Raw genomic sequence first — 13,574 nt, 5'->3', positions numbered from 1 at the left:
CTGCCGCCGGAACGCCACAGCTCCGAGGTCGGGTCGTCGCTGCCGCTGGAACGCCACAGCTCCGAGGTCGGGTCGTCGCTGCCGCCGGACGCCACAGCTCCGAGGTCGGGTCGTCGCTGCCGCCGGAACGCCACAGCTCCGAGGTCGGGTTGCAGCTGCCGCCGCCGGAACGCCACAGCTCCGAGGTCGGGTCGCCGCTGCCGCTGGAACGCTGCCCCAGCTCCGAGGCCGCCAGCTCCGCTATTAGGCCTCGGCGCAGACGGACACGGGGGATACGACAAGAGAAGTCGCATCCCCCCAAAGGAAGAGACCAAAAATACGTTTCTCCCCCCACCCACATACACAACATAATAAAACCCAAAATTAAATACAACAGGACAAAAGAACAAACAAAAAAAGAAAAACAAACGGGCTGCAGGCGAGCCGCAGCTGCTAAGGCAGCGCTGCCATCTTGAAGCTAACGTAAAACAGAATCGACAACGGTAGGAAGCAGAGGGTGGTGGTAAAGGTTATTTTTTGGACTGGAGGCCCGTAACTAATGATGTGTCTCGGGTCAGCGCAGGGTCTATTTCTGCTTGTCATCTATATCAACGATTTGGATGAGAATATACAAGGCATAATTGGTCATTTTATGGATGACAATAAAATAGGTAGATAGTGAAGCTGATTACCAAGAATTACAGCATGATCTTGACCAGCTGGGCAAGTGTGCCTAGGAATAGCAAATGGAATTTAATGCAGATAAGTATGAGGAAAACAAGGGCAGGACCTTTACAGTGAACGACAGGGATGAGGGGAGTGTTATAGGGATCTATAGTAGATCGTTTTCGCAACAGCGGCATTTCAGGTAGATAGGGTGGTGAAGAAGGATTTTAGCATGTTGACCTTTATCAGTCAACAAACTGGGAATAGGAATTGGGACATTGATACAGTTGCACAAGACATTGTGATGCCGCATTTGGCCTATTGTGTTTAATTTGGTCACCTTCCTGTAGGAAAGATGTCATTAAGCTGGAAAGAGTGCACAGAAGATTTGCGTGGATGTTCCCAGGACCTGAGCATTTGAGCTATCGGGAGAGGTTGGGCACGCCAGGACTTTAGTCCTTTGGAGTGCAAGGGACTAAGGCGTGATCTTATTGGAGTATATAAAATCATGCGGGGCATAGATAGGGTGAATACACATTGCCTTTTCCCATGATATGGGAATCAAGAACTAGGATATTGAAGGGCCTGTTTCGATGCTATGTGACTCTTAAGATAGCAAACCAGCATCTGAAAACTAACAGACATACATCAGGCTACTTCCCTTTCAGCAAGAAATATGAACAATGCTATATAAAAAGTGATGATACTTTTATTGGAGGTTTATGTACACTGCTAAATCAACACAGATTGACTGTCAAACAAATGTTTGCATTCAAACATATAAACTGTACATAGAAACATAGAAAATAAGTGCAGGAGTAGGCCATATGGCCCTTCGAGCCAGCACTGCTGTTCAATATAATCATGGTTGATTATCCAAAATCAGGACCCTGTTCTGGCTTTTTTCCCCATATCTTTTGATTCCCTTAGCGCTAAGAGCTAAATCTAATTCTCTTGAAAACATCCACTTAATTGGCCTCCACTGCCTTCTGGCTGAGAATTCCACAAATTCACAACTGGGTGAAAACGTTTTTCCTCATCTCAGTCCTAAAAGGCCTACCCCTTACTCTTAAACTGTGATTACTGGTTGTGGTCTCCCTCAACATCGGGAACATTTTTCCTGCATCTACCCTGTCCAATCCTCTGGGAATTTTATATGTTTCTATAAGATCCCCTCTCACCCTAAATTCCAGTGAATACAAGCCCATTCGACCCATTTTTACATCGTATGTCAGTCCCGCCATCCCGGGAATTAACCTGGTGAACCCACACTGCACTCCCTCAATAGCAATAATGTCCTTCCTCAAATTAGGAGAGTTGGTACATTTAATTCCCTCCTCTAAATCGCGGCACCCCACTAGTCACTGCCTGCCATTCTGGAAAGGGCCCATTGATTCCTACTCTTTGCTTCCTGCCTGCCAACCAGTTCTCTATCCATGTCAATACCCTACCCCTAATACAATGTGCTCTAATTTTGCACACTAATTTCTTGTGGTTCTCATGTAATCGCTTGTAATATAATTTGGTTTAATTCAAGAATCTTTATTCGCATATACACACACAATTATTTTCTTTCAAGATACTTTGCAGATTTCTCTTGTTGCATCAATTTGTCTTGTATCTTCATTGTACTCTGGATCTTTCCGTAGATTTATTTTTTTCGCCCCCTGATTCGTATCAGTTATATATTGATTGACATTCACATACACCTTTTTGTATTTATGAACATACTTCAGAACCATTTAAACCAGTGGTTCTCAACCTGTGTTGTGAAATCCATTTAAGATTGGGGTGCTGCCAAAGATTAAGGGTCTTGAATAATATTTAGGTGATTTAGTCTGGCACCAGAAAAGTATAAATAAAATATTTACTCTGCAGAGCAGATATCTGTTCCTTCAAGGAGTTGTCTGTGATGTCTGTGGAATTCTCTGCCTCAGGGGCGGTGGAGGCAGGTTCTCTGGATGCTTTCAAGATAGAGCTAGATAGAGCTCTTAAAAATAGCAGTCAGGGAATATGGGGAGAAGGCAGGAACGGGGTACTGATTGTGGATGATCAGCCATGATCATATTGAATGGCGGTGCTGGCTCGAAGGGCCAAATGGCCTACTCCTGCACATATTGTCTATTGTCACCCGGTGTGTTAGGAGCACCTAGTGCATTTGTTGCATCCTGCCAGTCTTTAAGTTTTTAATGGTTCAATAGTATTTTATTGGCAAATGTACCTGGGTGCAATGAAATTCTTTTTTTATATATAGTTCAGTAAAAATCTTACATTACATAAACACAATCACACTTATGTCCAAGAGTGTAAGAATATTAGATTATGTTGAATTGCCACGTTTCCAGCAGCATCTTGTACCATTCAAGTTCAGAGTTGTTGAAAATGTTAGTCCTGGGCGTCATTTACGCGACATCATTTTTGCGTCATGACGCGCACGTGATTTGTGCATGGCGTGCATTATGCGCGCATGGTGAGGCGTGGTGGCATAGGCAGTGACGCGCGGTCGCGTGCGGAGCCCCAGGATTTTGGGATTCACAAAATCTTTGCGCGTCACCTGCGTGACGGGTAAATGACGCTCAAGTGGGTCAGGCCCTTAACTTGGCCATAGAGGCACATTGGCCTGGTGGCAGCACAGAGTTGGAGTTGCAGTGGTCAGATTGTGTGAGTTTGTAGGTTAATTGGCCTCTGTTAAATTGCTCCTAATGTGTAGGAAATGCATGAGAAAGTGGGATTACAGAATTAATGTGAATGAGTAATTAATCGACGGCGTGGACTCAGTGGACTGAAGGACCAGTTTACGTGCTGTATCTCTGAACGTGCTGCAGCTTTGTAGACACATTAGTCACAATGACAAAATAAATATGCAGCTGTTTATCAGTTATTGTAAGTAAACCAGATCATGATAGTGTAAATAAAGTACATAGAGCATCCATAGTAATGCAACTTCTGGTAGTGGTTCAATGTCTAGGTGGGATTGTGTTGGGTGGTCAGACCGTACCCTGTAGAGGTTTGATAACATGCCAAATCTTCTCAAACGTCTGAAATCAATTTGATCTATTTGTGCAATCCAGTCAGCCATGTCATAGACCTTGTTATCTTTATTGCATTTTTTAGCTTTGTAAAATTGACTACGCTCCATACTGCTGCTTTTCTTCCTAGCTTTTCAAACTTGGCCTAAACTAAAATCTGAAATTTTCCATTCTGATTGGTCTGATGCAGTAAGATCACGCCATGCTGCACTGAATCTGATTCCTCTCCTGTTTTGTCTCTTCACATTGCCTTTCATGTTGTTGCTCTCTGGTTACTTTAGTCACATAGACTGGAGGGAAAAAAACTGCTGGAGGAACGCAGTGGCTCAGGCAGCATCTGTGGAGGGGAATGAACAGATGTTCCTTCAGCAATATATTTTGTGCCCAAGATTCCAGCATCTGTTGTCTCGTGCGTTCTCTATTACCTTGGGCTATGGTGATCTCATTCCCTCTAATGTTTGCAGCACTTTGCTGGAGTACATGCATTACCCATCATTAGTTTGACTTGTCCAAGGTTTTGCCTGTGGGCAATTTTTCCAATTACAGACTGGTCTGTTGATGTATCCATACGTGTTACAACATACTGATCAGTTTCTATAGTGATTTTTGGACTCACTTCAAACTTCCTTCATGTTGCCACCAAAGGTATAGATGCTGCTCATCAGGCTCATCATGTATGTCATTGTTAACTTCAATGGTATTTGCAACACCTCTGTAATTCTTCATGGCACTGTTATTTAGACAATAAGAGTAGGGGATAGGCGGTCTGGCTCCTGGGCCTGCTCTGTAATTCGATATATTATGGTTAATCTACCCCAGGGTACAACAACTCTGAGCCAGGCCCCATTTCCCACAATTCCTCACCCTTTCAAAAATGTGTATACCTTTTAAATCATTCTAATTAACTAGCATCTACAATTCTGAGACGCTACTCTTTTAAGAAGAAACTTCCATGTACCTCAATTTTACAATTTCCAGTACATCTTATGTGCCTCACCAACATCCTGTACAATATTTCTAAACTCCAAACCTTTGCAGCAACTAGTATGCTATTCACAACCTTAACTACTTGTGTCACCTACCTGCAAAATTATGATTTATGTGCAGGAACATCTTGGTCGGTCTAATTCCATTTAGATCCTTTTGATACTTAAGTGCATGACCTCACACTTTCCTATTATTAAATTCCCATTTTTCACTCTCTTCACCTATCTATATCTTGCTGCAGAATCAGAATATCCTCATTGTAGCATGTGCCCTTCCACCTACCTTGGGAAAACGTGTATGCCTTGTTGTGGTGTATCCCTCACCCCAGTAATGATCCATCTCTGCAGTTTCTCTTGCTAAAGGTGCGAAAGTTTAGATTTGATCTATGTGTTAAAAATAATAAATTATTTTACAAGAGTAAGCATACATTTTCCAGTGGCAGGTATGTTGGTAATCTGAGGATGAGGAGAGCAGAGTGGCAAATGAACCAGAGTTGAGACGAACATTTTTTTGGCCCATAAGTTATGATCTGGAATGCCTTACCTGAAATCAATGGGTGCACAGGTAGGGTTCAATAGCACAGTTTTCAATAGAGAGATGGATAGATTTAAAATCAGACTTATGGGGAAAGAATAAGACAAAACTCTCAAGTTGTCACGTAGAGGTAAACTTCTGCAAAATCCATCTCTGACTTGGCGGACATCAGCAAAACAAACCAGACATAAAATGAATCTGCATAGTAGTCTGGTCATTTTTTTCAGCTTGTATATAAACATCCTTGAGTGTGTTTGCTAAACCATCCTATATGGTTATGCTGTCTTCATAAGTACAATTCTAAGGTTACTTCTAATAATATTTATGCAAAAAAGTATTTTATTTTTCTGCTTGTCTAATCAACTCTTTTTTTTCCTTCCAGGGTAGTTTAGTCTGCATATTTAAGTTTATAGTAGATGTGCACTTTCTGAAAATAAGTTCCTCTGTGGTATTCCTGTACAAATTTAAGTTGATACAAGTTGTAAGCACAACTGGTATGTCTCCATTTTTTTGCATGTACGGATGGAAGCAAAATCATCATGTTGAAATTTGAAATGAGTAAGAATTTCTGGCCATCATTCCTTTTTTAAATGTGCAAAAAAATGAATTCCATTCACCTCGTTTGTTTTGTTGATCTTGCTGCCAAATATTGACTGGTTCATAAACAGCCATAATTCTTGGCTTCAAGTCTAACATGATTGTGAATTGCATTGGAAGATTGTATTCTAAAGAAAAAATTTAAGCCACTAAACTGAGAGACAAAAAATAACTGGTAGACCTGTATTTTTTTTTTCTGTTGCAGATAAAGCATTTGATATCACATACGTAAGACTGAAATTCCACACAAGTCGACCTGAAAGCTTTGCTATTCATAAGCGAACAGGTGAAGATGGAACTTGGGTACCTTACCAGTATTACAGTGGATCTTGTGAAAAAACCTATTACAAAATGAATCGTGGGTTTATCCGAACAGGAGATGATGAACAACAGGCACTATGTACAGATGAATTTAGTGATATATCTCCCCTCACTGGAGGAAATGTAGCCTTTTCTACTCTGGAAGGGAGGCCCAGTGCCTACAACTTTGACAATAGCCCTGTACTGCAGGTATAGTAGATTAAAAAATGAATAATTGGTAAATATGAAATTATTTGTATGTCCAGTATATTTTAAAAGAGGTGTTTTAAAAGAAACCTTAAATATTCCATCTATTTTTAAATGCTTTGTATTGTGAATAATGTTTAACAGCCTATTTCCTCTTAAGTTCAGTTTTTCTCCTGAAAGATATGACCAATGCTGAATCCTGTTTTCACATGTACCTCAGTACTTGTTCAAACATTGATCAACAGCAGGTGGTGCTTACAACAGCATTAATGTTCTGATGTCAATCATATAACCGTCAATCGGAAGAAGGAGCCTGACCAGAAACATTGTCGGAAGAAGGGTCCCGACCTGAAACGTCACCTGTCCTTTTTCTCCAGAGATGCTACCTGACCCGCGGAATTACTCGTGCGCTTTGTGTCTATCTTCATAAACATTGTTTGCCTCTTTCTCTCCACGTGTGCTGCCTGAACCATTCAGTTCATCCAACAAATTGTTTTGCTCAGTGTAGGTTAATTGGCTTCTGTAAATTGTCCCTAGCGTGTGGGATGTAGGATAGAATCTGCAGTCTCTTTCTCTATCTGGTTGTGGTGGAATGTAGATCTATGATGTAAATAAAATAAGACTACAGAGCCATATTATAATAGTAATATATAGTGCCCTACATAATGTTTCAGACAAAGACCCATCTTTATTTATTTGCCTTTGTACTCCACAATTTGAGATTTGTAATTAAAAACAATCACATGTGGTTAAAGTGCACATTGTCAGATTTTATTAAAGGGTATTTTTATACATTTTGGTTTCACCAGGTAGAAATTACAGCTGTGTTTATTACATAGTCCCCCCATTTCAAGGCAGCATAATGTTTTTGACACATGGCTTCACAGGCGTTTGTAATTGCTCAGGTGTGTTTAATTGCCTCAATGCAGGTATAAGAGAGCTCTCGGCACCTAGTCTTTCCATCTCCTTTGGAAACTTTTATTGCTGTTTATCAACATGAGGACCAAAGTTATGCCAATGAAATTCAAAGAAACCATTATGATACTGAGAAACAAGAATAAAACTGTTAGAGACATCAGCCAAACCTTAGGTTTAGGCTTACCAAAATCAACTGTTTTGAACATCATTAAGAAGAAAGAGAGCACTGGTGAGCTTACTAATTGCAAAGGGACTGGAAGGCCAAAGAAGACCTCCACAGCTGATGACAGAAGAATTCTCTCTATAAGAAAGAGAAATCCTCCGACAGCATAAGCTAAAGATGGCTGCAATACAGGCCTGGCAGAACATCACCAGAGAAGACACCCAGCAACTGGTGATGCTCTGCCAGGCCTGTATTGCAGTCATCTTTAGCTTATGCTTGTTTTAGGGGCTAGTCTCCTTCAGGTTTCTCTCCAGCATATAAAAAGCATGCTCAATGGCCGATCACCCGATGACATGGCCAATAAAGCTCTTAAAGCTAGCGGAGTCGGGGGATAAGGGGAGAAGGCAGGAATGCCGTATTGATTGTGGATGATCAGCCATGATCACTGTGAATGGCGGTGCTGGCTCAAAGGGGCGAGTTGGCCTACTCTCCAGGTTACAATAAAGAAATTGGCAGATTAATTTAATACGTTTTTTGCAACTGTATTCACAGCAGAAGACCAGCAATGTGCCAGAAATTCAAAAGAGTCAGGGGGCATCAGCTAGACGTGTTGCTATTACTAAAGAGAAGGTGCTTGGAAAGCTGAAAGGTTTGAAAGTAGATAAGTCATCTGGACCAGATTGACTACACCCCAGGCTTCTGAAAGAGGTAGCTTTAGAGATTGTGGAGGCATTAGTAGTGATTTTTCAAGAATCAGTAGAGCCAGGAGTCGACCCAGAGGACTAGAAAATTGCAAATGTAACTCTGCTGCTCAAAAAGGAGGTGAGGGAAAACTATAGGCCAGCTAGCTTGACTTCAGCAGATGCTAAGATTTAGGAGTCCATCATGAAGGATGACTTTTCTGAGTACTAAAAATCACATGATAAAATAGGCCAAAGTCAGCAGGGTTTCGTGAAGGGGAGATCTTTCCTGACAAATCTGTTGGAATTCTTTGAGGAAGTAAATAGCAGGGTAAACAAAGGAGAGTCAGTGGATGTTGTACATTTGGATTTTCAGAAGGCCTTTGATATGGTGTCGCATTTGAGGCTGCTAATAGAAAGGGAGCTCACGGTATTAGAGGGAAGATACCAGCATGGATAGAAGATTGGCTGAATGGCAGAAAGCAAAGAGTGGTAATAAAGGGGACCTTTTCTGGTTGATTGCCAATGACTAGTGGTGTTCTGCAGGGGTCAGTGTTGGGTTCATTTCTCTTAACGTTGTATTTTAATGATTTGGATGATGGCTTTGTGGCCAAGTTTACGTATGAAGATTAGTGGAGGGACAGGCACTGTAGAGAAAGCAGGGAGTCTGTAAAAGGACTTGGACAGGTGGGGGGAGTGGCAGATGAAATAAAGCAAAGCAAAGTGTGCGGTCAAGCACTTTGGTAGTAGGAATAAAGGCATAGACTATTTTCTAAATGGGGAGAGGATTCAAAAATCGAAGGTGCAAAGGGACTTGGGAGTGCTGGTGCAAAATTCCCAAAAGGTTAATTTGCAAGTTGAATCTGGTAAGAAAGGCAAATGTAATGTTAGCATTCATTTAAAGAGAACTAGAAGATAAAAGCAGAGATGTAATGCTGAGGCTTTATAAGGCACTAGTCAGACCGCATTTGGAATATTGTGAGCTGTTTTGGGCCCCATATCTAAGGATCCAGAGGAGGTTTATAAGAATGACCCCAGGGATGATTGAGTTAATGTATGATGCATGTTTGACAGCTCTGGGCCTCTACTCGCTGGAGTTTAGAAGGAGGAAGTGGGATCTCATTGAAACTTAACAAATAATGAAAGGCCTGGATAGAGTGGATGTGAAGAAGATGTTTCCACTAGTGGGAAAGTCTAGGACCAGAGGGCACAGCCTCAGAATAAAAGGACATATTTTTAGAAAGGAGATGAAGAGGAATTTCTTTAACCAGAGGGTGGCGAGTGCAAAATTCATTGCCTCAGACGGCTGTGGAGACCATGTCATTGGGTATTTTTAAAGCGGAGATTGACAGGTTCCTGATTAGTTCCTGAACAAATTACCCATGGAAATCTGATTCCATACAAATTCTTTCATACTTTTAAAGCATTTTTTAGCCTGTAACAATAAAACATTTCATGCTATTCATTAATGACTGGATACAATACATATTCCACTATTTTAATTATGGGTGATGTTATTAGGATGATTATTCAGCAAAGTGAAATAATTGCAACAAGTGTGTGTTGAGTGAAACAATATGGGTAACTACAGCAAACTGACGTTGGCAGGAATGGAGTCTTTGGGGAGAGCCCATAGACTGCCTGTACTTGAGTGATAGTGGATTGCTTGACTCATTTAAATCAGTTTATAAATCTCTCGCTATGATACAAGAATACTAAAGATATCCTGAAGGCGGTGCCTTCTAAACCAGACTAGATTGTTGATCAGAAAAACAATTTAATCGTTGTTTCTTAGTCAGGGCATTATCTTTGTACAGTAGAGCAATTGATATTTAACAATTCCAAAATTATGTTTCATGTCGGGTCGCTTCTTCAGACTGATGAACATTCTTTAACTCCTGCTGTTTATCTTGAAAGCAGAACTATGCCTGGAAGTGTGATTTGAGGGGGAAGTCGTGATTTAATATTTCAGCTCTTTGACTTTTTAACTTTTAGGCATTTACTCTTATTACAAAAAATTGAAAACTTGTGTTATCTGTTACAATATTTTTTGGATTAATTTCTTGCAGTGGGACAACTGTTGGAATTGCGACCTGATTTCCATTTGGGAAACTCTCTTTTTCAGTCAAAATTTACTTTTTAATGGAAAAAAAAGCAGTTTTTGGATGCATTCACTGCTGCTCTTTTGTTTCGTTCCCGTCTGCTTTTGTAACATTGTTCTAGTTGTTTCCGGACAGGAAATGGCAACTTCCAGTAAGGAAATGTTATGTGGAACCAAAGATATTACCACCTGCATTGTTAATCGGCCTTGAAATCTCAGCACATTTTCCTTAAGTGGAAATACCCCAGCATCATTCTACAACATGCCTCTTTTGATCGTGATTTGTCCTTGTAGTTCCTGATGCATAAACATCTCAAAAATACTGCAATGATTTGAAAAGAACTAACCAAGTTTTGGTTAATGTCAGACTCATGGGCATATTCTAAGTTGAAGTCTGTTCAAGCTGTAATCCATGCAAATGCATCACTCTGAAGAAGGATCCTGAGCCGAAATGTTGTCTGTCTATTTCTCTTCCATATATGCTGCCTGACTGCTGAGTCCAGTTTTTTTGTTTTAATCCTTATGTTGCATTTCAAATTGGGATATCCACCTGCATAATATGGGTTACTTTCAGTTGTGTGATTTGTATTATATGGTATTTGAGATGATAATTTCACTGTATCTCTTACAAATCTCTAATGATGGGAAACAGAGAAAAAACTTGGCACGATCCACTATTTCTTTCCATCACCAAAAAGCTCCAAATGTTTGAAATCTAAAATAAAAACAGAAGATGGTGGAAATACCCAGTAGATCAGGCCACATCTGTGGGAAGAGAAACAAGAGCGAAAGTTTCAGTTCAGAGATCCTTTGTCAGAACTGCAAAGGAGACTAAAGAAGGTTGTGGGCGAGGGAGAATGTCTCTGATAGAGTGAAACCAGAGTGACCATGGGGGAAAATAAAACAAGGTGATCTGGTCAATTTCTGAATAGAAGCAAGTAGAGAGTGGAAACGTAGACAAAATAACCTGGACAAAAGGATGTGGGAGTTGTGAAATGCAGAGTTGGAATACCATGGCCCTACAGTTTGTTCACTATTGCTTCAGGTGTACAATCTCTCTGTACCTCCATCTCACATCTGAGGAATCTGAGATGCAAGGAGCTGTAGATGGTGTATGCCACCACGTCTGATGCTACGGAGTCTGACGAAGGGTCCTGACCTGAAACATTACCTATCCATGTTCTTCAGAGATGCTGCTTGACCCACTGAGATACTCCAACATCTCATTCGTGTCTTATTCTGAGGCTCTTTGTTTTTTCCGCGAGCACAGGGCCAACCCATCCCATGTTTATCCCCTCCCCCCACCAACACACACGCCTGCCAAAACTTGTTCACGCATTGAACTTCTGCAACTCCACTCTCTTCCTCCAGTCTGAATGTGTAGCTCTGAGCAATTTGATGGGCTCATGCTATGCCTAACTTGTTGTGGGATATGTGGAACAGTCTTTTTTTCAGTTCTACCGGTAGGGGTTTCAGATTTATCTTTGTACAGTGGAGCACTGAATATTTTTAGATTCTTGAGCAAAGCAAAGCGCTGGAGGAACTCAGCAGTCAGGCAGCATCTGTGAAGGGAATAGCCAAGGTCTGGGACCCTTCTTCAGGCTACCTGGGCCAACTCCACGTTCTGGTACATAGACAAATACATTGGTGCTTCTTCCTGCACTTGTTCATACTCAACAGTTTCATCACTTTAGCTGCAGATTTCCATGCTTCAAGTTGCCGATCCAGGCCACGATGCAACTAGTGCACCTGTGCACCTGTAGAAGTTTAGGAGAATCCTCTTCGACATGCTGAATCTCTGTAATCTTCTCAGGAAGTAGAGTCGCTGATGTGCCTTCTTTCTAATTGCACCAGTGTGCTGGGTCCAGGAAAGATCTTCTGATATATGCACCCAGTAATTTGAACTTATTGATCCTTGATATAAACAGGATTGTGGGTCCTTATCCTTCCCCTTCCATTCCACAAATAGTTCCTTGGTCTTACTGATGTTGAGAGCCAGGTTATTGTGCTGGCACCATTTGGTCGGGCGGGCGGTCGATCTCACTTCTATACTCTAACTTGTCCCCATCTGTGATTCGTCCAACCACAGTGGTGTCGTCGGTGAACTTGATGATGGAGACGCATTATGTCCGGCTACGCCCTCCGTCACCCTAGATCCTTTGGGACTATTTATTTGTACCCCGTTATGTCTCACTTCTACAACACTCCCCAGGGTCCTACAATTTTACTGTGCAAGACCTGCGTTGGTTTAACTTCCTAGATTGATGGCTTAACATTTATCCAAGTTAAATACCTTCTGCCATTCCTTGACTCAATTTTCTATTTGATCCAGATCCTATCGTAATCTTAGGTAGCATTCTTCACTGATTTTGGTATCATCCGTAAACTTGCTAACCATGCAACTGTATTATCATCTAAATCATTAATATATACAGGTCCTTCCTAGATTTTGAACATTCGATTTATGGACATAGGCAGGCATCTTCTGCCAGGTGAGAATGGCATATTTCAGTGTGCCTTCCCTACCCCAAGCTACCACAATTGGTGGGAGGGTTGAGCCGGACAGAGCTGTCCACTGAGTCAGTGAGGTCGGCTGGCTGCTGCTATCCTCCATCACAGCTGTTTCTCCGATCTTCTCAAACATAATTGTTTTTGTTCTTTCTGATTTAGGAGCAGTTCAGGTTCTGAATAGTTCTCGGATAGAATTATGTCGTAATCTGGGGACTTGCCTGTTTGACCAACTACAGGGGACTATCAGTGATCGCTATGGGACACTTCTGTCACAGACTCTTAATCTGCAAATCAACCCTTCACTACTATCTTCTTTATTACACCAAGCCAATGATGTATCAATTGGCTAGTTAATCCTGGATCCCACATATAGTAAATGTGGGAGCTTGACAATTGCCTTGTTAAAGACCATTTAGACAATGTCTGCAGCACTGTTCTTGTCAATCCTCTTAATCGCCACTTCAAAAAAAACCTCAAATTTACCTTGCATAAAATCATGATGATATTCATACTTTGCCTTTCCAAATCCCGCCTCTCAGAATGCCGTCCACTGACTTTCCCACAACTGATGTAGCATCATCGGCCTATAACTTCCTGGCTTGTTCTTGCACCCCTTCTTAAATATAGCACAACGTTAGCCACCTTTTTTCCTTTGAGGTTTTGACGAAGGAATACCGACCTAAAAAGATGACTCTTTCCCTATTCACAGAAGCAGCCTGACCTGCTGAGTATGTCTTGCAATTTTACATGTTTTTCTTTCTGTCATCACTGTTTAAGACTGCACTCCTAAAAAGGCATTAATCGGTTGGAAGACTGCCTGGTCGCCAGCAAAGGATTAATTTTTATATTTCGCTTTGACCTACTCGGCAACTGCTTATTGGCAGAGTATATTTTCTGGGTCA

The 13,574-nt window shown here is 41.3% G+C and overlaps 1 protein-coding gene across 1 annotated transcript in view; it reads left to right on the top strand.

The window, feature by feature from the left end:
• lamc1 (laminin, gamma 1) overlaps positions 1-13,574 on the top strand; it is a 185,870-nt gene that overhangs the window by 73,539 nt on the left and 98,757 nt on the right. Inside the window, exon 2 of the mRNA XM_055642147.1 lies at positions 5,998-6,302. Coding sequence (XP_055498122.1) covers positions 5,998-6,302 — 305 coding nt within the window. The remainder of the gene's footprint in view (positions 1-5,997; positions 6,303-13,574) is intronic.

Source organism: Leucoraja erinacea, chromosome 10 (assembly GCF_028641065.1).
Source record: "Leucoraja erinacea ecotype New England chromosome 10, Leri_hhj_1, whole genome shotgun sequence".
NCBI classification, from domain to species: domain Eukaryota; kingdom Metazoa; phylum Chordata; class Chondrichthyes; order Rajiformes; family Rajidae; genus Leucoraja; species Leucoraja erinaceus.
The sequence above is the reverse complement of the archived record's forward strand: the minus strand, read 5'-3'. Positions and strand labels throughout refer to the sequence as shown.